The following is a 22,271-nucleotide window of genomic DNA, read 5'->3' on the forward strand; positions in this document are numbered from 1 at the left end:
CAAAACACAGGACTTCATATAGTCTTCTTTCTCTCCAGACTGAAAGCTGTAACAGGGCGTCTGCTGTTGAGTATTAGATCATTCAAATACAAAGCAATAAATGAGTGTAATAATGGTTCCACTGAACCAATATTATCAACTTCATATGATGACACTCTTGGTAATAAAGACTGGTGGGACAAAGGACCTTTGATCCCAACCATTTGAAGAGGAAGCTGGGTCCTTTAGTCTAAAAGGTTTACTGTGCCTCAAATAAGTAACAAGGAATTTCATTAACAACAATGTTTATTTTTTGCTTAGTGAATCATACATTAAGTTAGGAAAATACAGTTTTGGAACAGTATGAAATATATAGACGTAGGGCCGGAAATATTTCAGAGATTTCATATGTATATATTCTAACTGCTAGTTTCACATTACAAACTCACTGACTTCTGATTTCAGTCTTTTATTGCCGTACAGTAAAGCATGCAATGTCAGTCATGAGGTTTATTTTCGTGTGTAACCGTATGTGTTTGTTTTAGTGAGAAGGCCACTCCTAACTTGCTAAACAATATTTCAGAATTAGTTTAAATTAAGTCAGGGTTAAATTAAGGATCAGTTTTAGTATTTTGGCTAGTCGTTTTACAGGTCAGGATTGTCCCCCATTTTAGAGCTCCAGCTCGATCTTGACGTGAATCTCGGCCTTGTAAGGTTCCAGCAGAGGGCGTACCTCCTCAGAGAGAAACCTCGCCACCTGAGTGAGTGAGAGAGAGATTGATGAGTTAGGTTGCATCAACTATAGGTACATGGAGAAAAGCTGTATAATGTAATAAATACAAAACAGCACGTGATTCTGATTCTCAACAGATTGAATGGATCTTTTTGCCACCATTAAATCTGTACCAAGATCCTCAGTGTGCTGGATATTATTTTCTGTTTAACTACAGGTATTTTAAAATGACATTACAAAACTCTGAGGCAAAGTTGAGAAAAACAAAGATAACAGGTGTTCTGTATAGTACCTGTTGGGGGGCGCGGCCGATGAAGGTCTTGGGGTCCAGGATGTTGTCTAGATGGCCCAGGATAGGGGCGAAGTAGGGGTCAGCCTGGACCCTGGCCAAAAGGTCATTGTCTCCCCCCTCCTGTTTGACCACAGTTGCAGCCTGCTGGGACAACACACGGATCTTCTCGTGGCAGTCCTGGTGAAAGAACACAAATACGAGAAACTGTTACTGTGTGATTACACAATAATAAACTGAACATAAATTACAAATGCAACAATTTGAAAGACTTTGACTGGGAATACAGATACGCATCTGTTGGCCACAGATGTAGAGTGGATCAGAAAACCAGTCAGTTTCTGGTGTGACCACCATATGCCTCATGCAGCGCAACACATCTTCGCATAGAGCAGCCCTAAGACTGTTTGTGCAGAAATTCTTCGGTTGTGCAAACCCACAGTTTCATCAGCAGTCCGGGTGGCTGGTCTCGGACGATCCCGCAGGTGAAGAAGATGAATGTGGAGGTCCTGGCTGGCGTGGTTACATGTGTTCAGCGGTTGAAACCGGTTCGACGTACGGCCAAATTCTCTAAAATGACGTTGGAGGCGGCTTTAGGTAGAACAATTAACATTACATTTTTTGGCAACAGCTCTGGTGGACATTCCTGCAGTCAGCATGCCAATTGCATGCTCCCTCAAAACTTGAGACGTGTTATTGTGTTGTGTGACAAAACTACACATTTTAGAGTGGCCTTTTATTGTCCCCAGCACAAGGTACACCTGTGTAATGATAATTCTGTTTAATCAGCTTCTTGATATGCCACACCTGTCAGCTGGATGGATTATCTTGGCAAAGGAGAAATGCTCAATAACAGGGATGTAAACAAATTTGTGCACAAAAGTATAGAGAAATTAGCTTTTTGTGCTTATAGAATATTTCTGGGAAATTTTATTTCAGCTCATGAATGACGGGATCAACACTTGTTGGGTTTATATTTTAGTTCAGTATACATGCAATCTGGGGATTAAAATGCCATTTGATTCAGTTACTGTACTGTTTAAGAAAATAAGCACACATACAGGAGGTAGCAGTATTGTCACGGTAACAAGTATCCATTAGCCTCTATCACACACACAGTTCACAACTTACGCACCAAACTAAAAGCATTAGGCAACAAACAGAATTTAAGGAGCACCAGAAAGAGATTGATTTTTGGTATAGTTTATGCTTACATTAGGCCTGTACCTTTGAAGCACATATCAGTCTATTCCTTTCTGCTAGTGCCAATCAAATTTGACTAGACCTGCTGTCAAGTCACCAGGTTGTTAGCCAGCTAGTTAATTAAAACTTCTTATGGCTGCAGGGGCAGTATTGAGTAGCTTGGATGAAAGGTGCCCAGAGGTGCCCAGAGTAAACGGCCTGCTCCTCAGTCCCAGTTGCTAATATATGCATATTATTATTGGCATTGGATAGAAAACACTCTGAAGTTTCTAAAACTGTTTTTTATTTTTTATTTCACCTTTATTTAACCAGGTAGGCTAGTTGAGAACAAGTTCTCATTTGCAACTGCGACCTGGCCAAGATAAAGCATAGCAGTGTGAACAGACAACACAGAGTTACACATGGAGTAAAAATTAACAAGTCAATAACACAGTAGGAAAAAAAGGGGAGTCTATATACATTGTGTGCAAAAGGCATGAGGAGGTAGGCGAATAATTACAATTTTGCAGATTAACACTGGAGTGATAAATGATCAGATGGTCATGTACAGGTAGAGATATTGGTGTGCAAAAGAGCAGAAAAGTAAATAAATAAAAACAGTATGGGGATGAGGTAGGTAAAAATGGGTGGGCTATTTACCGATAGACTATGTACAGCTGCAGCGATCGGTTAGCTGCTCAGATAGCAGATGTTTGAAGTTGGTGAGGGAGATAAAAGTCTCCAACTTCAGCGATTTTTGCAATTTGTTCCAGTCACAGGCAGCAGAGAACTGGAACGAAAGGCGGCCAAATGAGGTGTTGGCTTTAGGGATGATCAGTGAGATACACCTGCTGGAGCGCATGCTACGGATGGGTGTTGCCATCGTGACCAGTGAACTGAGATAAGGCGGAGCTTTACCTAGCATGGACTTGTAGTTGACCTGGAGCCAGTGGGTCTGGCGACGAATATGTAGCGAGGGCCAGCTGACTAGAGCATACAAGTCGCAGTGGTGGGTGGTATAAGGTGCTTTAGTGACAAAACGGATGGCACTGTGATAAACTGCATCCAGTTTGCTGAGTAGAGTGTTGGAAGCAATTTTGTAGATGACATCGCCGAAGTTGAGGATCGGTAGGATAGTCAGTTTTACTAGGGTAAGTTTGGCGGCGTGAGTGAAGGAGGCTTTGTTGCGGAATAGAAAGCCGACTCTTGATTTGATTTTCGATTGGAGATGTTTGATATGAGTCTGGAAGGAGAGTTTACAGTCTGAGTATAACAGAACTCATATGGCAGGCAAAAACCTGAGAAGAAATCCGAGGTTGGTCGATTTTCAACCCAGCCCCTATTGAATACACAGTGGGATAAGGATCAAGTTGCACTTCCTAGGGCTTCCACTAGATGTCAACCATCTTTAGAAACTTGAATGAGGCTTCTACTGTGTTGTGGAGCCGGATGGGAGCTCTTTGAGTCAGTGGTCTGGCAGAGAGCCAGGTCCTGGTCACGCGCATTTCACATGATATAGCAACCTGCGTTCCATTGCTTCTCTACAGACATAGGAATTCTCCGGTTGGAACGTTATTGAAGATTTATGATAACATCCTGAAGATTGATTCTATACTTAGTTTGACAAGTTTCTTCAACCTTTAATATAACTTTTTGAAGTTTTCATCCGACGTTGGGCTGGACCTGCACAACCTTTTGGATTTGTGTACTAAAGTAGCTACTTGGACATAAATAATGGACATTATCGAACAAATCAAGCATTTATTGTGTAACTGCTATTCCTGGGAGTGATCATCAAAGTTAAGGGAATATTTATAATGTTATTTCTGATTTCTGTTGACTCCAACATGGCGGATATTTTTTTTAATTTTTTGAGTGCCGTCTCAGATTATTGCATGGTTTGCTTTTTCCGTAAAGTTGTTTTGAAATCTGACACAGCGGTTGCATTAAGGAGAGGTATATCAATATTTCCATGTCTAAGAATTGTATTTTCATCGACATTTATAATGAGTATTTCTGTAAAATGTGGCTCTCTGCAATATCACTGGATGTTTTTGGAACTAGTGAACGTAGCGAGCCAATGTATACTGAGATTGCTTTATATAAATATGCACTTTATCAAACAAAACATACATGTATTGTGTAACATGAAGTCCTATGAGTGTCATCTGATGAAGATCAAAGGTTAGTGATTCATTTTATCTCTATTTGTGCTTTTTGTGACTCCTCTCTTTGGCTGGAAAAATGGCTGGGTTTTTCTGTGAGTTGGTGGTCACCTAACATCGTTTGTGGTGCTTTCGCTGTAAAGCCTATTTGAAATTGGACACTGTGGTGGTATTAACAACAAGATTACCTTTAAAACGGTATAAGATACATGTATGTTTGAGGAATTTTAATTATGAGATTTCTGTTGTTTTGAATTTGGTGCCCTGCACTTTCACTGGCTGTTGTCATATCGATCTCGTTAACGGGATTGCAGCCCTAAGAACATGACTGAACAACATCATTTGTTATCAAACTAATAATTAGCAACCTAGGATTAATTTAAAAAGGGACTCATGGTTTGTGAATTTTTCTCAAATGTGCATGAAATCGCACCGGAAGAAAAAAGGTCATTTTATTAATCTTTTAATCTAGAGACGAGCCATTTTCTTTGCTGTAAAGCTGCAAGCATGCCTGTCGAGAAATGGTGCTTCATTGTTCCGCTATGTCACTCAGAGGCTACATGACAGCGAACTTGCAACTGAAAAGCCTACTCAGACTGGCCTGTGCTCTTGGTTATAACAGGTGATGAAATGACACTATGTATCAACTCTGCTCACCCTGCTCCAATGTATAAAATGCACATGTAACAGAACACTCATTGGGGTCTGCATCCCCACTCGCCACCACAGCTAAATTATATTTTAAAAACTGATGGAGGAATAGATGTGCTACACTAATTTTGCAATGTGCGACTAATTATGCAACGTGGAGTCTGAGAAATACGTTCCGTTCTAATAAGTTGTGGTGTCATGCTGTACTAGAAGGGTGCGTACCTGTCTGTTGCCTCCAGCCTTCACCATAGCCATGATTATGTTCTCTGTAGCCATGAAAGGAAGCTCCTGATGGATGTGTCTCTCGATCACCTGACAGAGAGAGCGAGAGGATGAGAGAAAGCGAGCGGGAAAGAGATAGATGAAAATTATAGTGACGAGAAAGGGATACATATCATTAGGGGTGTAACGGTTCACCAAATACAGGTTTCGGTACGTATTGCGGTCACAGTTTAGTTTCGGTACAGTAGGAAAATTAATGGCCAAGTTACTGTAATTAATTTTAGTTTGGGCAAAATTTGCAAAACTAACCCAGGAATAGATCATATACAATGGCAAGAAAAAGTATGTGAACCCTTTGGAATTACCTGGATTTCTACATAAATTGGTCATCAAATTTGATCTGATCTTCATCTAAATCACAACAATAGACAAAGTGTGCTTAAACTAATAACACACAAATTATTGTATTTTTATTGTCTATATTGAATACATAATTTATACATTCAGTGTAGGTTGGAAAAAAGTATGTGAACCCCTAGGCTAATGACTTCTCCAAAAGCTAATTGGTGTCAGCTAACCTAGAGTCCAATCAATGAGACGAGATTGGAGATGTTGGTTAGAGCTGCCTTGCCCTATAATAAAAAATAAAATTAAAATTAAATCACCAAATTTGAGTTTTCTATTCACAAGAAGCATTGCCTGATGTGAAAAATGCCTCGAACGAAATAGATCAAGAAGACCTAAGATTAAGAATTGTTGACTTGCATAAAGTTGGAAAGGGTCAAAAAAGTATCTCTAAAAGCCTTGATGTTTATCAGTCCACGGTAAGACAAAATGTCTATAAATGGAGAAAGTTCAGCACTGTTGCTACTCTCCCTAGGAGTGGCCGTCATGCATCGATGACTGCAAGAGCACTGCGAAGAATGCTCAATGAGGTTAAAAAGAATCCTAGAGTGTCAACTAAAGATATCCAGAAATCTCTGGAACATGCTAACATCTCTGTTGACGAGTCTACGATACGTAAAACACTAAACAAGAATGTTGTTCATGGGAGGACACCACAGAAGAAGCCACTGCTGTCCAAAAAAAGAAAAGAAAAACATTGCTGCATGTCTGAAATTTACAAAAGTGCACCTGGATGTCCCACAGTGCTACTGACAAAATATTCTGTGGACAGATGAAACTAAAGTTGACTTGTTTGGAAAGAACACACAACACTATGTGGAGAAAAAAAAAGGCACAGCACACCAACATCAAAACCTAATCCCAACTGTAAAGTATGGTGGAGGGAGCATCATGGTTTGGGGCAGGCTTTGCTACCTCGGGGCCTGGACAGCTTGCTATCAATGACGGAAAAATGAATTCCCAAGTTTATCAAGACCTTTTCAGGAGAATGTTAGGCTGTCTGTCCGCTAATTGAAGCTCAACAGAAGTTGGGTGATGCAACAGGACAACGACCCAAAACACAGAAGTAAATCAACAACAGAATGGCTTCAACAGAAGAAAATACACCTTCTGGAGTGGCCCAGTCAGAGTCCTGACCTCAACCCGATTGAGATGCTGTGGCATGACCTCAAGAGAGCAGTTCACACCAGACATGCCAAGAATATTGCTGAACTGAAACAGTTTTGTAAAGAGGAGTGGTCCAGAATTCCTCCAGACCATTGTGCAGGTCTGATCCGCAACTACAGAAAACATTTGGTTGAGGTTATTGCTGCCAAAGGAGGGTCAACCAGTTTTTATATTCAAGGGTTCATATACTTTTCCCACCCTGCATTGTGAATGTTTACACAGTGTGTTCAATAAAGACATGAAAACATGTGTGTTATTAGTTTAAGCAGACTGTCTATTGTGACCTAGATGAAGAATAGATCCAATTTTATGACAAAGTTATGCAGAAATACAGGTATTTCCAAAGGGTTCACATACTTTTTCTTGCCCCTAATGTAGAGCCCAATAAAATGGCTTTATTTTTTGCCTAATTCCGTTTTTCCAGGTTTCTGATTTTCCACTGTCAAAATCACTTTAATAGAAAAAAACAACATTGGAGACATTTTCATTTTTGGGTGTAGATACCCTTTCATTAGGTGCACACCAGCAAGTGCCTTGTTTGGTTAACAGTGTTTATGTAGCACACATGATTGCAGAGTTTGCTGAACTAATCACCACTGAATTGATGCAAATAATCAGGATATCATTCTGCCAGGTATACAGTATCTTCGGAAAGTATTCACGCCTTGACTTTTTCCACATTGTTAGGTTACAGCCTTATTCTAAAATGTATCAAATTGTCTCCCCCCCCAATCTACACACAATACTCCATAATGACAAAACAAAAACAGGTTTTTAGAAATGTTTGCTAACTTATTAAAAATAAACTGAAATATTACATCAGGTTTAAGTCCGGGCACTGGCTGGGCCACTCAAGGACATTCAGAGACTTGTCCCGAAGCCACTCCTGCGTTGTCTTGGCTGTGTGCTGAGGGTCGTTGTCCTGTTGAGAAGGGAATCTTCGCCCCAGTCTAAAGGTCCTGAAAGCTCTGGAGCAGGTTCTTGTCAAGGATCTCTCTGTACTACGCTCCGTTCATCTTTGCCTCGAACCTGACTAGTCTGCCCCTGCCACCACCATGATGCCACCGTAGGGATGGTGCTAGGTTCTCTAGACGTGACGCTTGGCATTCAGGCCAAAGAGTTCAGATAAACGTGTTTCAGATAAACGAGTCTTTAGGTGCCTTTTGTCAAACCCCAAGCGGGCTGTCATGTGCCTTTTACTGAGGAATGGCTTCAGTCTACCATAAAGGCCTGATTGGTGGAGTTCTGCAGAGATGGTGGTCCTTCTGGAAGGTTCTCCCATCTTCACAGAGGAACTCTAGAGCTCTGTCAGTGACAATATGGTTCTTGGTCACCTCCCTGACCAAGGCCCTTCTCCCCGATTGCTCAGTTTGGCCAGGCGGCCAGCTCTAGAAAGAGTCTTGGTGGTTCCAAACTTATTCCATTTAAGAATGATGGAGGCAACTGTGTTCTTGGGTGTGTTCCTTCAATGCTGCAGAAATATTTTGGTACCCTTCCCCAGATTTGTGCCTCGACACAATCCTGTTTCAGAGCTCTATTGACAATTCCTTCGACCTCAAGGCTGGATTTTTGCTCTGACATGCACTGTCAACTGTGGGACCTTATATTGATAGGTGTGTGCCTTTCGAAATCATGTCCAGTCAATTGAATTTACCACAGGTGGCCTCCAATCAAGTTGTAAAAACATCTCAAGGATGATCAATGGAAACAGGATGCACCTGAGCTCAATTTCGAGTCTCATAGCAAAGGGTCTGAATACTTATGTAAATAAGGCAGCGGTTTTTAATTTTAATACATATGCAAACATTTCTCAAAACCTGTTCTCTCTGTCATTATGGGGTATTGTTGTGGATTGCTGAGGATTTTATTTAATCCATTTTAGAATAAGGCTGCAACGTACCAAAATATGGAAAAAGTCAACCAGAAGACAGTTGTCATTAGCATCATTGTGTACAGCTATACACAGACAGGGGCATTCTCGCGCCATTACCTCTTCAGAAAGTTAAAGGAAAAATACAAATGACTTGTGCATTTTGGGCAAATGAATTAATGTTCTAATAAATTCAATACATTTAGTTGATTTCCTCCGAAGTTAAATACATTTTTGCATCTACTGGGAAGCCAAAATGTTGCCAAACTGGAGATTTAAATGGAGGAGAAGGAGCACTCACTCTCCCACACACACAACTGTTACACCCCTACATAACATACAAGACCGTTTGAGTTGAATGTTGTTCCTCTGTGATGTGCCAACAGACGTACTGTGGGATACGTGCAGTTGTGTGTGCATTACTCATGAAATGACAAGGTTTAAAATGGTGGTGATAACACCTTATGAGGACAACAATGGAAATAAGCCTCCTGGTTTATTGTGTTTTTTATCCTCAATAATTTCTGCCTGGACAAGCCTACTACTTCTAATTATCTAATAAATTCAACTAATTTACCTTGGGGTAGACCACCAGGCCTTCGGTGATGTTCTGCAGGGTGCTGAGGATGATGTCAGCGGTAAGGAAAGACTCAGGGAGAGAGATTCTCCTATTGGCACTGTCATCCAGTGTTCTTTCCAGCCACTGGACAGAGGCGGTCTGGAGGGGGTCAGCGAGCAGCGCTATCAGGTGGCGGGCCAGACTACAACAACGCTCACAACGCATTGGGTTCCTCTTGTAGGGCATGGCACTGGAGCCTGGGGGAGAGGCAGTCAGAGGGACCCAGACAAGTAACAATGGGTTGGCATTTAGGAAATAACTTAAACTAGCTGTTTACTCTGAAACATCAGGATGGTTTACCAGTTGGTGCCTTAAATCAAAGTGAAATCTAGGGCTAAAACTCAATTGTATTTTATTGACTCCTCACATCCTCTCTCCTTGCCTCTTTCTCAAAGTACATTGGAGCAGAAGATCAGAGGTGAAGGTTCTTCTGATATTTTGCTCCAATCTGCTTTGAGAGGTAAGGAGAGAGGAATCAAGGACATGCAAAGGAAATCAACCCTAGTTTTGGGATTAGATACCTTTATACCTGGGTAGGAAGTGGACCAATTTCCTTCTTATGACTCACCAATCTGCTCCTTTTCAAAAGGCTCCTCAATCTCTTTAAGGTTAGCCAGCAGGCGGATGTCAGTGCAGATCTGAGGAAGAGACTATAATATATTACCTGTGGGTCATTCCACTACTGTCAAAGACCACCAGGAGGCATTGTTTCTCCATAGACAGACTTGTGATTTACGGTAGTAAGAATAACAAACTGATGTCCAGTCAAATATCATCCCAACCTTGTGGATGGTGGCTCCCATGCTGGCCAGGGGAGAGAGGGAGTCGATGTCTACCTTACGACTGTACGTCTGTCCAGTCACCATGTAAGCCCTGGGAGGAAAAAATGTACAGGATTGAAGACAAATATTTTTTTTTAAAGAAAAAAAAGAAAGGTATTTCAGGGATTTGCTTGTACTCAAATGACAAAACGTGTGGCAAATAGGAAACTCAAGAGACTGTTGACATAAAAGTATACATTTAACTCACTTTTTGAAGCCTGCCATCTCCGTGACCATTCTGTCCAGATCCTCCACCTTATCATGGTCCCCCTGGAAGAGCTGCAGAAAGCTGGCCTGGGTGCCCGTAGTACCCTTCACACCCCGGAAACGCAGGTCTTCGCGGGCACGCTGAAGGTTCCGCATGTCCATGGCCAGGTCCTGGAGCCACAGACATGCTCTCTTACCCACTGTGGTCAACTGGGCCGGCCTGGTAGAGGTAGGTAATATGAATTTATGAGAGTAATAAAGATGAAAAGAAAACGAGAGAGAGGTAGAAAAAAATATAAATGGTGAGAGGAGAAGAAAAGTTCAAATAAAATGTGGAGGGGAAAAATAAAGATTCATATAAAAATAAAACAGAAAGAAATATAAGGCAGAGAGATAAAAGTGGACTCAGAAGCACTGAATACATCACTCTTTAATCTGAGAGGAACATAAGTGTTCATAGACAAATGGGATATATCCACAATGGCACATAGTCCATGAGCCGGGGGGGGGTCGGTCAGGCTCACTTAGGCTGACAATGTCTCATAGTGATTTTATTCCACACACAGATGTATACAAAGCTCTCTCCCACCCTCCATTTGGAAAAATCTGACCATAATTCTATCCTCCTGATTCCTGCTTACAAGCAAAAACTAAAGCAGGAAGTACTAATGACTCGCTCAATACGGAAGTGGTCAGATGACACGGATGCTACACTACAGGACTGTTTTGCTAGCACAGACTAGAATATGTTCCAGGATTCATCCAATGGCACTGAGGAGTATACCACCTAAGTCATCGCCTTCATCAATAAGTGTGTCAACGACGTTGTCCCCACAGTGACCGTACGTACATATATCCCAAACAGAAGCCATAGATTACAGGCAACATCCGCATCGAGCTAAAGGCTAGAGCTGCCACTTTCAAGGAGCAGGACACTTACAAAAAAAATCGCACTAAGAATCCTACTCGTCGGATGTAGCAGGGCATAAAATATTAAGGACTACAAAAGGGAAATCCAGATGTGAGCTGCCCAGTCACGCAAGCCTACCAGACGAGCTAAATGACTTTTATGCTTGCCTCGAGGCAAGTAAGACTGAAGCATGCATGAGAGCACCAGCTGTCCTGGATGACTGTGTGATAACGCTCTCGGTTACTGATGTGAGCAAGACCTTTAAACACGTCACCATTCACAAAGACGCAGGGCCAGACAGATTACCAGGACATTTACTCAAAGCATGCGTGGACCAACTGGCAAGTGTCTTCACTGACATTTTCAATCTCTCCCTGACCGAGTCTGCAATACCTACATGTTTCAAGCAGACCACCATAGTCTCTGTGCCCAAGGAAGCGAAGGTAACCTGCCTAAATGATTAACGCCCAGTAGCACTCACGTCAGTAGCCATGAAGTACTTTGAAAGGCTGACCATGGCTCACATCAACAGCATCCTCCTGGATACCCTAGACCCACTGTAATTCGCATACCGCCCCAACAAATCCACAGATGACGCAGTCTCAATCGCACTCCACACTGCCCTTTCCCACCTGGACAAAAGGAACACCTATGTGAGAATGCTGTTCATTGAGCATAGTGCCCACGAATCTCATCACTAAGCTAAGGTCCCTGGGACTAAACACCTCCCTCTGCAACTGGATCCTGTTCTTCCAGGTGGTAAGGGTAGGCCACAAAAAGTCTACCACGCTGATCCTCAACACTGTCACCCCTCAGGGGTGTGTACTTAGTCCCCTCCTGTACTCCCACAACTGCGTGGCCAAAACATGACTCCAACACCATCATTAAGTATGCTGACGACACAACAGTGATTGCCCTGATCACAGACAGCGATGAGACAGCCCATATGAAGGAGGTCAGAGAACTGGCAGTGTAGTGCCAGGACAACAACCTCTCCCTCAATGTGAGCAAGACAAAGGACACGATCGTGGACTACAGGAAAAGGCGGGCCAAACAGGCCCCCATTAACAGCTGTAGTGGAGCAGGTGGAGAGTTAAGTTCCTTGGTGTCCACATCACCAACGAACTATCATGGTCCAAACACACCAAGACAGTCGTGAAGCCCTCTTCATTACAAACCCTGCTGCTACTCGCTGTTTATTATCTATGCATAGTCACTTCACCCCTACCTACATGTACACATGACCTCAACTAACCTGTACCCTCGTACACAGGTGCCAGTACCCCGGTACATAGCCTCATTATTGTTATTTTATTGTGTTACTTTTTACTTTAGTTTATTTGGTAAATATTTTCTTAACTCTTCTTGAACTGCACTCTTGGTTAAGGGCTTGTAAGTAAGCATTTCACAGTAAGGTCTACACTGGTTTTATTCAGCGCATGTGACAAATAAAGTGATTTGATTTCCTTGAAAGTCCATGTAGGCCGTCATTGTAAATAAGAATATGTTCTTAACTGACTTGCCTAGTTAAATAAAAGGTAAATATATATATATATATATATATATGTATACAATGTCAGTACACAACATGTTATATGCTCACCTTCAATTATATCATTGAAACGCTCAGATTCACAGATACCAATCTCCCCCAGGTGAACATAACCTTGACCTTTGACCTCTAGGGTACATATCACAAATACCTGTATAAATTGCTAATAAAAAGGAAACCCTGATACATTTTCATCTTTGTTTGACAAGTGGTTCTGAAAGGACATTACCAATAGTTAATAGGATAACATTGTATATCATTTTAAAATCAGCTCACATCCACGACCATTCACTTGTACATATCCATTTTACATGCTTGAAGATAAAATATTGCAATTATTGATCATGACATCTTCAGAAATCAACAATTCAGACAGAATTGTGGTAAGAATGTACCCGAAAAGCTGTGAATAATCTTTATATCTGCACACTTGGCTCATTTGGTTGTGTATTCTACATCAATTAACATTTTATGATATTAGAATTATATTTCATACAGATATGATCATGCGAAATTGATCCAATAAGACCCTATTGAGTTATTCGGCGACCATATTAGAAAAAGGCTTCTGTGGAGTTAATACTTGAATCCTGTGATGTCCCTGACTACAAATCTTTTTAAAAGCCTGTTCCAGCAGTGTGTGAAATGTGGTGCCTCCATCACATGGGCTATTTTTAAAACAATAGTTGTAGCTGGTGCTTCAAAAGTTGGTTATATTATATATATATATATATTATATATATTATATTATATATATGTTTACGGACATATTTAATCAATCCCTATACCAGTCTGCTGTTCCCACATGCTTCAAGAGGGCCACCATTGTTCCTGTTCCCAAGAAAGCTAAGGTAACTGAGCTAAACGACTACCGCCCCGTAGCACTCACATCCGTCATCATGAAGTGCTTTGAGAGACTAGTCAAGGACCATATCACCTCCACCCTACCTGACACCCTTGACCCACTCCAATTTGCTTACCGCCCAAATAGGTCCACAGACGATGCAATCTCAACCACACTGCACACTGCCCTAACCCATCTGGACAAGAGGAATACCTATGTGAGAATGCTGTTCATCGACTACAGCTCGGCATTCAACACCATAGTACCCTCCAAGCTCGTCATCAAGCTCGAGACCCTGGGTCTCGACCCCGCCCTGTGCAACTGGGTACTGGACTTCCTGACGGGCCGCCCCCAGGTGGTGAGGGTAGGCAACAACATCTCCTCCCCGCTGATCCTCAACACTGGGGCCCCACAAGGGTGCGTTCTGAGCCCTCTCCTGTACTCCCTGTTCACCCACGACTGCGTGGCCATGCACGCCTCCAACTCAATCATCAAGTTTGCGGACGACACAACAGTGGTAGGCTTGATTACCAACAACGACGAGACGGCCTACAGGGAGGAGGTGAGGGCCCTCGGAGTGTGGTGTCAGGAAAATAACCTCACACTCAACGTCAACAAAACTAAGGAGATGATTGTGGACTTCAGGAAACAGCAGAGGGAACACCCCCATCCACATCGATGGAACAGTAGTGGAGAGGGTAGCAAGTTTTAAGTTCCTCGGCATACACATCACAGACAAACTGAATTGGTCCACTCACACAGACAGCATCGTGAGGAAGGCGCAGCAGCGCCTCTTCAACCTCAGGAGGCTGAAGAAATTCGGCTTGTCACCAAAAGCACTCACAAACTTCTACAGATGCACAATCGAGAGCATCCTGGCGGGCTGTATCACCGCCTGGTATGGCAACTGCACCACCCTCAACCGTAAGGCTCTCCAGAGGGTAGTGAGGTCTGCGCATCACCGGGGGCAAACTACCTGCCCTCCAGGACACCTACACCACCCGATGCTACAGGAAGGCCATAAAGATCATCAAGGACATCAACCACCCGAGCCACTGCCTGTTCACCCCGCTGTCATCCAGAAGGCGAGGTCAGTACAGGTGCATCAAAGCTGGGACCGAGAGACTGAAAAACAGCTTCTATCTCAAGGCCATCAGACTGTTAAACAGCCACCACTAACATTGAGTGGCTACTGCCAACACACTGTCAATGACACTGACTCTACTCCAGCCACTTTAATCATGGGAATTGATGGGAAATTATGTAAATATATCACTAGCCACTTTAAACAATGCTACCTTATATAATGTTACTTACCCTACATTGTTCATCTCATATGCATACGTTGATACTGTACTCTATATCATCGACTGCATCCTTATGTAATACATGTATCACTAGCCACTTTAACTATGCCACTTGGTTTACATACTCATCTCATATGTATATACTGTACTCGATATCATCTACTGTATCTTGCCTATGCTGCTCTGTACCATCACTCATTCATATATCCTTATGTACATATTCTTTATCCCCTTACACTGTGTATAAGACAGTAGTTTTTTTTTTTGAATTGTTAGTTAGATTACTTGCTCGTTATTACTGCATTGTCGGAACTAGAAGCACAAGCATTTCGCTACACTCGCATTAACATCTGCTAACCATGTGTATGTGACAAATAAAATTTGATTTGATTTGATATCATTTGAAATGTAAATTCATGGCATTTCAGAACCACTTGTCAAACAAAGATGGAAATGTATCAGGGTTTCCTTTTTTTAAGCAATTTACACAGGTAATTCTTATATGTACCCTAGGGGTCAAAGGTCAAGGTTCTGTTGAACACTGTTGAATGCTGACCTGATGGATAGCTGTGAAACTGGCCTTTAATCAAATATCATTGAAAAGCTTATACGTGAGAAATAACTTGTTCTATACTGACAATGTTTGTCATAGGGTAAAATCCCTATTGGGAAAACGTATGGGATGGAGGGATGAAATAAAGGAGTGATAACACAGAAAGCTACCATTGCTGTACTGCTCCCACACATGTTCCAACTCTAGAGACATAGACCTTGAAGAAAATCACTGAGATCGTCAGCCCAAGCGAGCCCGACAGCCCAAATTTGAGGGTTACGCTCATGGACTAATATAGAAGTTGTTAAGTTCATGTTTTAAGTATTCCTATATTTCTGTTTTTCTCGATTTTCCACTGGTTTAATTCTGAGATTATCTACAAGTTGACAGGTCAGCTGACCCTGTTGTACCAGAAAGTGTAGCTGTTTCAGAGTACTGCAAGTTGGACCAGTTCTGGTGTTTTCCTTTTTCTACTCATCCATTGACGGTTGCTGTATGTGGAATACCACTTTCTCTGTCAGCAAGCTGTTCCTTCATCTGCTGGATTCTGTGGTCGACCACAGAAGCAGGAAGGAACAGCTTGCTGACTGTGACTAAAAAAGGAGCAGGCTCTCAGTAATGGAAAGTGGCAGCTTGAGTAATACAAATAAAAACTGTCACACAACCCATTTGTAATGGGGAACTTGAATAATACTTGGACATTTAATTATGCTGTTGATGTTTTATTTGTCTTTAAAGAACAGAGGAAGATTGTTATTACGGGACCATCACTCTGCCAAGAGTGTGCCTTGGCGGGAAGTTTGGTTGTTGATGGACCTAGCCTTGAGTGGAATGGCTACCTTATAGTGTGTTCATACGGTATAGTAAACTTTGTTGAACTGGAACCTTGTCGTTGTGTCATTTCGAGTTAACAGTTAGAACCTCCGGTGGTGTTCATACTTACTGGTAATGTGTGAAACCCAGGGTGGGGAGACCAGCGTATTTTTCAGCAAAGTTTGATAGTCTGTCGATCACTCTGGCCAACTATAAAGACAGAAACTTGTTTTGAGGGATATACAGGATCATACTTGGCTGACTTTCTCACACAAAGTTGCACATAAATTTACAGCATACTATCTGTATCTAGTGCAGGCCTGGGGGTAGTACAACTAATCCTCCCTGGTCTATAACCACTATCTTACCTTCGGCAGGAGAATGCCAAAACCGTCACGAAGCATGATCAAATCCTGAAGGGAAAAAAAACAGCAGGCATATCAGTCTTTATGCATAGAAATCTATATATACACACACACACTAGAGGTCAACCGTTTATGATTTTTTGATACCGATTATTGGAGGACCAAAAAAAGCTGATACCGATTAATCGGACAATTTTTATATATATATTATTTTGTAATAATGACAATTACAACAATACTGATTGAAGACTTAATATAATACATCAATAAAATCAATTTAGTCTCAAATAATGAAACATGTTCAATTTGGTTTAAATAATGCAAAAACCATGTTGAAGAAGAAAGTAAAAGTGCAATATGTGCCATGTAAAAAAGCTAACGTTTAAGTTCCTTGCTCAGAACATGAGAACATATGAAAGCTGGTGGTTCCTGTTAACATGAGTCTTCAATATTCCCAGGTAAGAAGTTTTAGGTTGTAGTTATTTATAGGACTATTTTTCTCTATACCATTTGTATTTCATATACCTTTGACTATTGAATGTTCTAATAGGTATTTTAGTATTGCCAGCCTAATCTCTGGAGTTGATATGCTTGAAGTGATAAACAGCGAAAAGCTGCTGGCAAACGCAGGAAAGTGCGGTTTGATTGAATGCTTATGAGCCTGCTGCTGCCTACCACCACTCAGTCAGACTGTGCTATCAAATCATAGACTTAATTATAATAACACAGAGAAATACGAGCCTTAGGTCATTAATATGGTCAAATCCGGAAACTATCATTTAGAAAACAAAAGGTTTATTCTTCCAGTGAAATACGGAATCGTTCCGTATTTTATCTAACGGGTAGCATCCATAAGTCTAAATATTGCTGTTACATTGCACAACCTTCAATGTTGTCATAATTTTGGAAAATTCGAGCAAATTAGTTTGCAACGAGCCAGGCGGCCCAAACTGCTGCATATACCCTGACTCTGTTGCACAGAACGCAAGAGAAGTGACAGAATGTCCCTAGTTAAAATAAATTAATGTTAGCAGGCAATATTAACTAAATATGCAGGTTAAAAAATATATACTTGTGTATTGATTTTAAGAAAGGCGTTGATGTTTATGGTTAGGTACACATTGGTGCAACGACAGTGCTTTTTTCACAAATGCACTTGTTAAAAATCACCCGTTTGGTGAAGTAGGCTGTGATTCAATGATAAATTAACAGGCACCGCATCGATTATATGCAACGCAGGACAAGCTAGATAAACTAGTAATATCATCAACCATGTGTAGTTAACTAGTGATTATGTTAAGATTGATTGTTTTTTATAAGATAAGTTTAATGCTAGCTAGCACCTTACCATGGCTCTTTTCTGCACTCGCATAACAGGTAGTCAGTCTGCAACGCAGTCTCCTCGTGGAGTGCAATGTTATCGGCCATAATCGGTGTCCAAAAATGCAGATTACCGATTGTTATGAAAACTTGAAATCGGCCATTCCGATTAATCGGTCGACCTCTAAGATATACCCATGAGAAACAAACGTAACCATTAAGCACACTCATCCCAAAATAACGTGGTCCTTTTGGTCTAAAAGTAACTGTCTGCAGTCTGTTGCATGTAGAATACATGGCCCAACCTCAAATTAACACCCAAGCCCTGTGCCCTTGTGGAGATCTAAGAGGATTTGATTGGTATAAGCAATATGGTGAAACTTTCACCTAGTCTACCAGAGGCTAAGTAACAATGCCTAAACCTGTCAAACCATCTCAGATCTAGAGGTCTATTTGGGATTGGGCTTCTCTTACCGTGTTGTCTCCCACATAACAGGAAGTGGCACCCAGGTGGATAATGGGAGCAGCGGTGGGGCAGCAGTGGGCGAAAGTGTGGACGTGGGCCATGACATCGTGCCTCAGCTTGCTCTCCTCTTCTGCCGCCATGGCAAAGTCGATGTCCTCAGCGTGGCTTTCCATCTCTGCTACCTGGGCTTCGGTGACGGGCAGGCCAAGAGCCTGGAGAAGGGAGAATAAGAGGACGAGATGGAGTTATAAGGAGCAGACCAATAGCCTGGAGGTCAACAGGAAGGACAAGAGGAGCAGAGAAAATTAGAGCTGGTACCCTAGAGGCGTAGTGAAAGCACTGCAGCCTGTCATTGTAGGTTTTTAACTGATACTCTGGGATATGCATTTAGTGTAAGCGCTAGCTACTTTATCAAGTGTTCTCTGGCTTTTATTAAGCTGAAACATTGTTGCTACATTGCAGTAATTGCACATTGTATGGTACTATATAATAAAAATTGTGTCAATGGGATGTGTGGTGGAACTGTCCAGAAAGTGGGTCAACATTTTCAGATCACTTTCAAACAGATAGCTACAGGTGGTTGCTTTGCTCCGCTCCATATCTCACACAGAAACTAGGAAAACTATTCCAGCACAATCTTCGTTATGGTAGCAGGTCTATTTAAAACCATTGAAAAATAGAATATGTTGTTCGAGTAGCAGAGCAGAGGAGTTTGGCCCTGTGTTAATGACAATAGTGAGCGACATTCCTTCCCCTTAGCCGTTAGTAACACTTAAATGTTTTTTTACTTGGATCTGGATAGGTAGGCTAGAAGCAGTGCAGTGGTGGAGTTTCCACTAATAATCACATGCAACTTAAATATCTGAAAACATAGAAGGGTTATTTAGGGCCAAGGACAAGGAAGGAGAGTGAAGAGCGTAAAGAGGCTAACTCTCAGGGGGTTAGTGTCCTATTACCATGACATTTTGGCCTGGCTATTTTTGACACAAACCCACCCCAGCAGATTTCAGAGAGACATTGGAAACAATCTTGTTATTTGAAATCTGACGAAACAACATTTTGTATGGGAACACTGTCTGTACATTCATTTTCATGAGGGCACAAGACTATAGTAGCGACTAGCGAGTGTGAGAAGAGACAGACTCCACCACCATAGCCCTGCTGTGTGTGTAGCTTCTAAAAGGCCCCATAGGCAGTATTTCTGTTACATCTATTTGAAATACGTATTTTAATTACTTCTGAGTATTTCGTCATTTGAATTACACTCCAATGTATTTTGTATTTTCAAAATACTTTCCTATACCATTTTTGTGTAGCGGTTCACATTGTGGCCCACCTTTCACCTTGGTATCAGAAGTCTGATAGCACTATGGGTGTTCTAAAAGCAGCTGCTAAATTAACTAAATATACAAATTGTAACAATTGTAAAGCATGCTGAGTATTATTCTAATAGCTCTGGCCCGAAACAATACACTGTGTGCTTTGTAGTTCATTTTCACATATACATGTAGGTGATTTAGCAGACACCCTTACCAGAGTAGACTTACTCAACTAAGGTAAGTAAACAAAAACATAATACAGTCAATGTAAAACCATTACTGAGAATATTTTTGCTGTTTGGGCCAGCTACTTGCAAATATATTTGTCCAAGAATTTTGTCATTTATTTTGATACAAAATATCATAAAGATCACTGTATCTGTATTTTGTACTTTTTGCCCATGATATAGGCAGGGCCTAGACTCTTATCTTTGTGTAGTCCATTTCCCCTCCACTAACAGATCAGATGAGCTGTTGCATGTGACAGAGGGTCTGATAGTAAGGTTAATTACAAACACACAGCCTCCCTGTAAATTAGAAGAGTTGTGGAAGTCATTTTTGTCTTTAAAAATAGCCTAGTGTTTCTCTCTTAAAAAGGTATTTGATGGACAATTCTTATCTAGGTTTCACTGTTTGCAGGTTTGTTTATCATGTGGAATAGCTGGAAATCTATATCCAGTTTCCAAATAGTGTAGGCCAACAGTGGTGTCAATGAACTAGCTGAAAGTGATTTGGAACCCTGATGTCAAATTAAAGAGAGGCTAGATTATTGAAGATAGGGGTATACATCTGAAGGACTTCTACAGGGTTGATTGACTAGCGTAACTTACTATACCAACCATCCCAGTCACTTTCCTGACTTTGCCAAAAACTGGGTACTGTTGATGAATAACTACATGCATTGTTACATCCACATTCCACAACCATGCATCAATACTCCACAGTTTATCACAAGACACTGCATCCTACTAGCTAGTTTGTTTGGTTTGCATCTTCTGTCTTGTAAGGCAAATACAGTAACGTTATATTCTGAAGCTGTTCATTTACTATAAGGTCCTCCTATATTTAGAGCAGGGAACTTGAGAAGGATCTCTCAAGGTCGCAAACTTGAAATAGACTTCATTTTGTAGCAGAAAGTGCAAAAAAAATATGGAAAACAATAGCTACTGAAACACAGACAATGACATGCATGCTCATTCACGATAACTACCCAAGATTACAGCTAGCTGGCTAAGTGGCTAATTAGAGGCAAAACCTTTTCCGCTTTGGCCAAATAAATCCACAGTTTTCTCCACGTTGTGAATTTCTTCTTGTCACTGAAGTTATAGGCCATTTCCTTGCTGGCATATCGTGACACCAGCGGCGAACGATACTTATTAAATTCGTCTCCAAATGTGTCCATGACTGAAACGTGTGCTACAAGCCTCAGGCAGCACGCAGGTTTAACCTCATCTTCTTTGATGAGGTTTAACGGCGGTTGGCAATTCAATAAATGTTGCATTTACCGCCATCTACTCGACTGGAGTACAACTCCCTTATACTTTGCTTGAAAAAATAAATAAATAAACAAATACCCTACCATCTAACAACACTCACAAAAAAATTATATATATAATAAGAAGAAATAACACAACCCTACTCGACTATTTACATCTATTTAGTCCTAACTAAGGCTGACAACCTGAAAGGATGGGACACCACCACTTAACACACCCTGTCACTCTTCTGATGTCAAGTCTTGCACACCCAAATTACCTCTCTGCAGCTGCCACCACAACCTCCATTCTCTGTGACTGATAACCATTGCTATAAATGCAAAAAAATCCAATCTTACTGAAACATATATCACTTGTTGGCCTATCCCTCTGTACTGGTACTACTCACACCACTCCTCTCAGGAACCCTCCCCCATGGCCCATCTTCCTCTACATTCTTCACTGCCTCAGCATATTACAACTTATGCACTACTCTAACCCTGGAAACCTCAACCTTCCTCTCGCACACGGGGCATTTCTGATCTCCAGCCCCATGGGCACCCCTACAATTAACACATACCACTACCTTCCCCAATGCTACACATTCCTTTGTCTCATGCCCTTCTTTCTTGGATTTAAGAGAACGCTATGTTCCTGATAATACATCAATCTACCTATACTGAACAAAAATATAAACGCAACACGCAACAATTTCAAAGATTTTACTGAGTTACAGTTCAGATGAGGAAATCAGTCAATTGAAATCAATTCATTAGGCCCTAATATTTGGATTTCACATGACTGGGAATACAGATATGCATCTTTCGGAAGGATGTTGCACAGATTCTGCAATGGCCAACTGCTACACAAAAAACACAGAAAGGAGTAGTGTCAGGCAGCTTACGTGGCTGTGGAAAGGTGAGAATGGTGATGTACTGTAGGCCTATGCGTTCATTTTATGCTGCTAAAGGAAGGAGAAGGCAGGGATAGTTAGGTCGTGAGGCAAGAACTATGTACAGTGGTGGAGTCTGTGCCGG

The 22,271-nt window shown here is 41.4% G+C and overlaps 1 protein-coding gene across 1 annotated transcript; it reads right to left on the reverse strand.

Moving 5' to 3' along the window:
• Window positions 1-267: 267 nt before the first annotated feature.
• On the reverse strand, window positions 268-21,224 carry LOC112225884 (adenylosuccinate lyase). Its single transcript, XM_024389993.2, has 11 exons — window positions 21,015-21,224; window positions 18,449-18,652; window positions 16,658-16,702; window positions 16,420-16,499; window positions 10,312-10,530; window positions 10,065-10,155; window positions 9,851-9,920; window positions 9,241-9,479; window positions 5,222-5,311; window positions 1,005-1,181; window positions 268-736 (listed from the first exon to the last, which is right to left on the reverse strand). The coding sequence occupies exons 1-11, from the start codon at window positions 21,159-21,161 to the stop codon at window positions 650-652; spliced, it is 1,449 nt and encodes a 482-aa protein (XP_024245761.1). The 5' UTR covers window positions 21,162-21,224; the 3' UTR covers window positions 268-649.
• Window positions 21,225-22,271: the final 1,047 nt, after the last annotated feature.

This window comes from Oncorhynchus tshawytscha, linkage group LG27 (assembly GCF_018296145.1).
Source record: "Oncorhynchus tshawytscha isolate Ot180627B linkage group LG27, Otsh_v2.0, whole genome shotgun sequence".
NCBI lineage: Eukaryota > Metazoa > Chordata > Actinopteri > Salmoniformes > Salmonidae > Oncorhynchus > Oncorhynchus tshawytscha.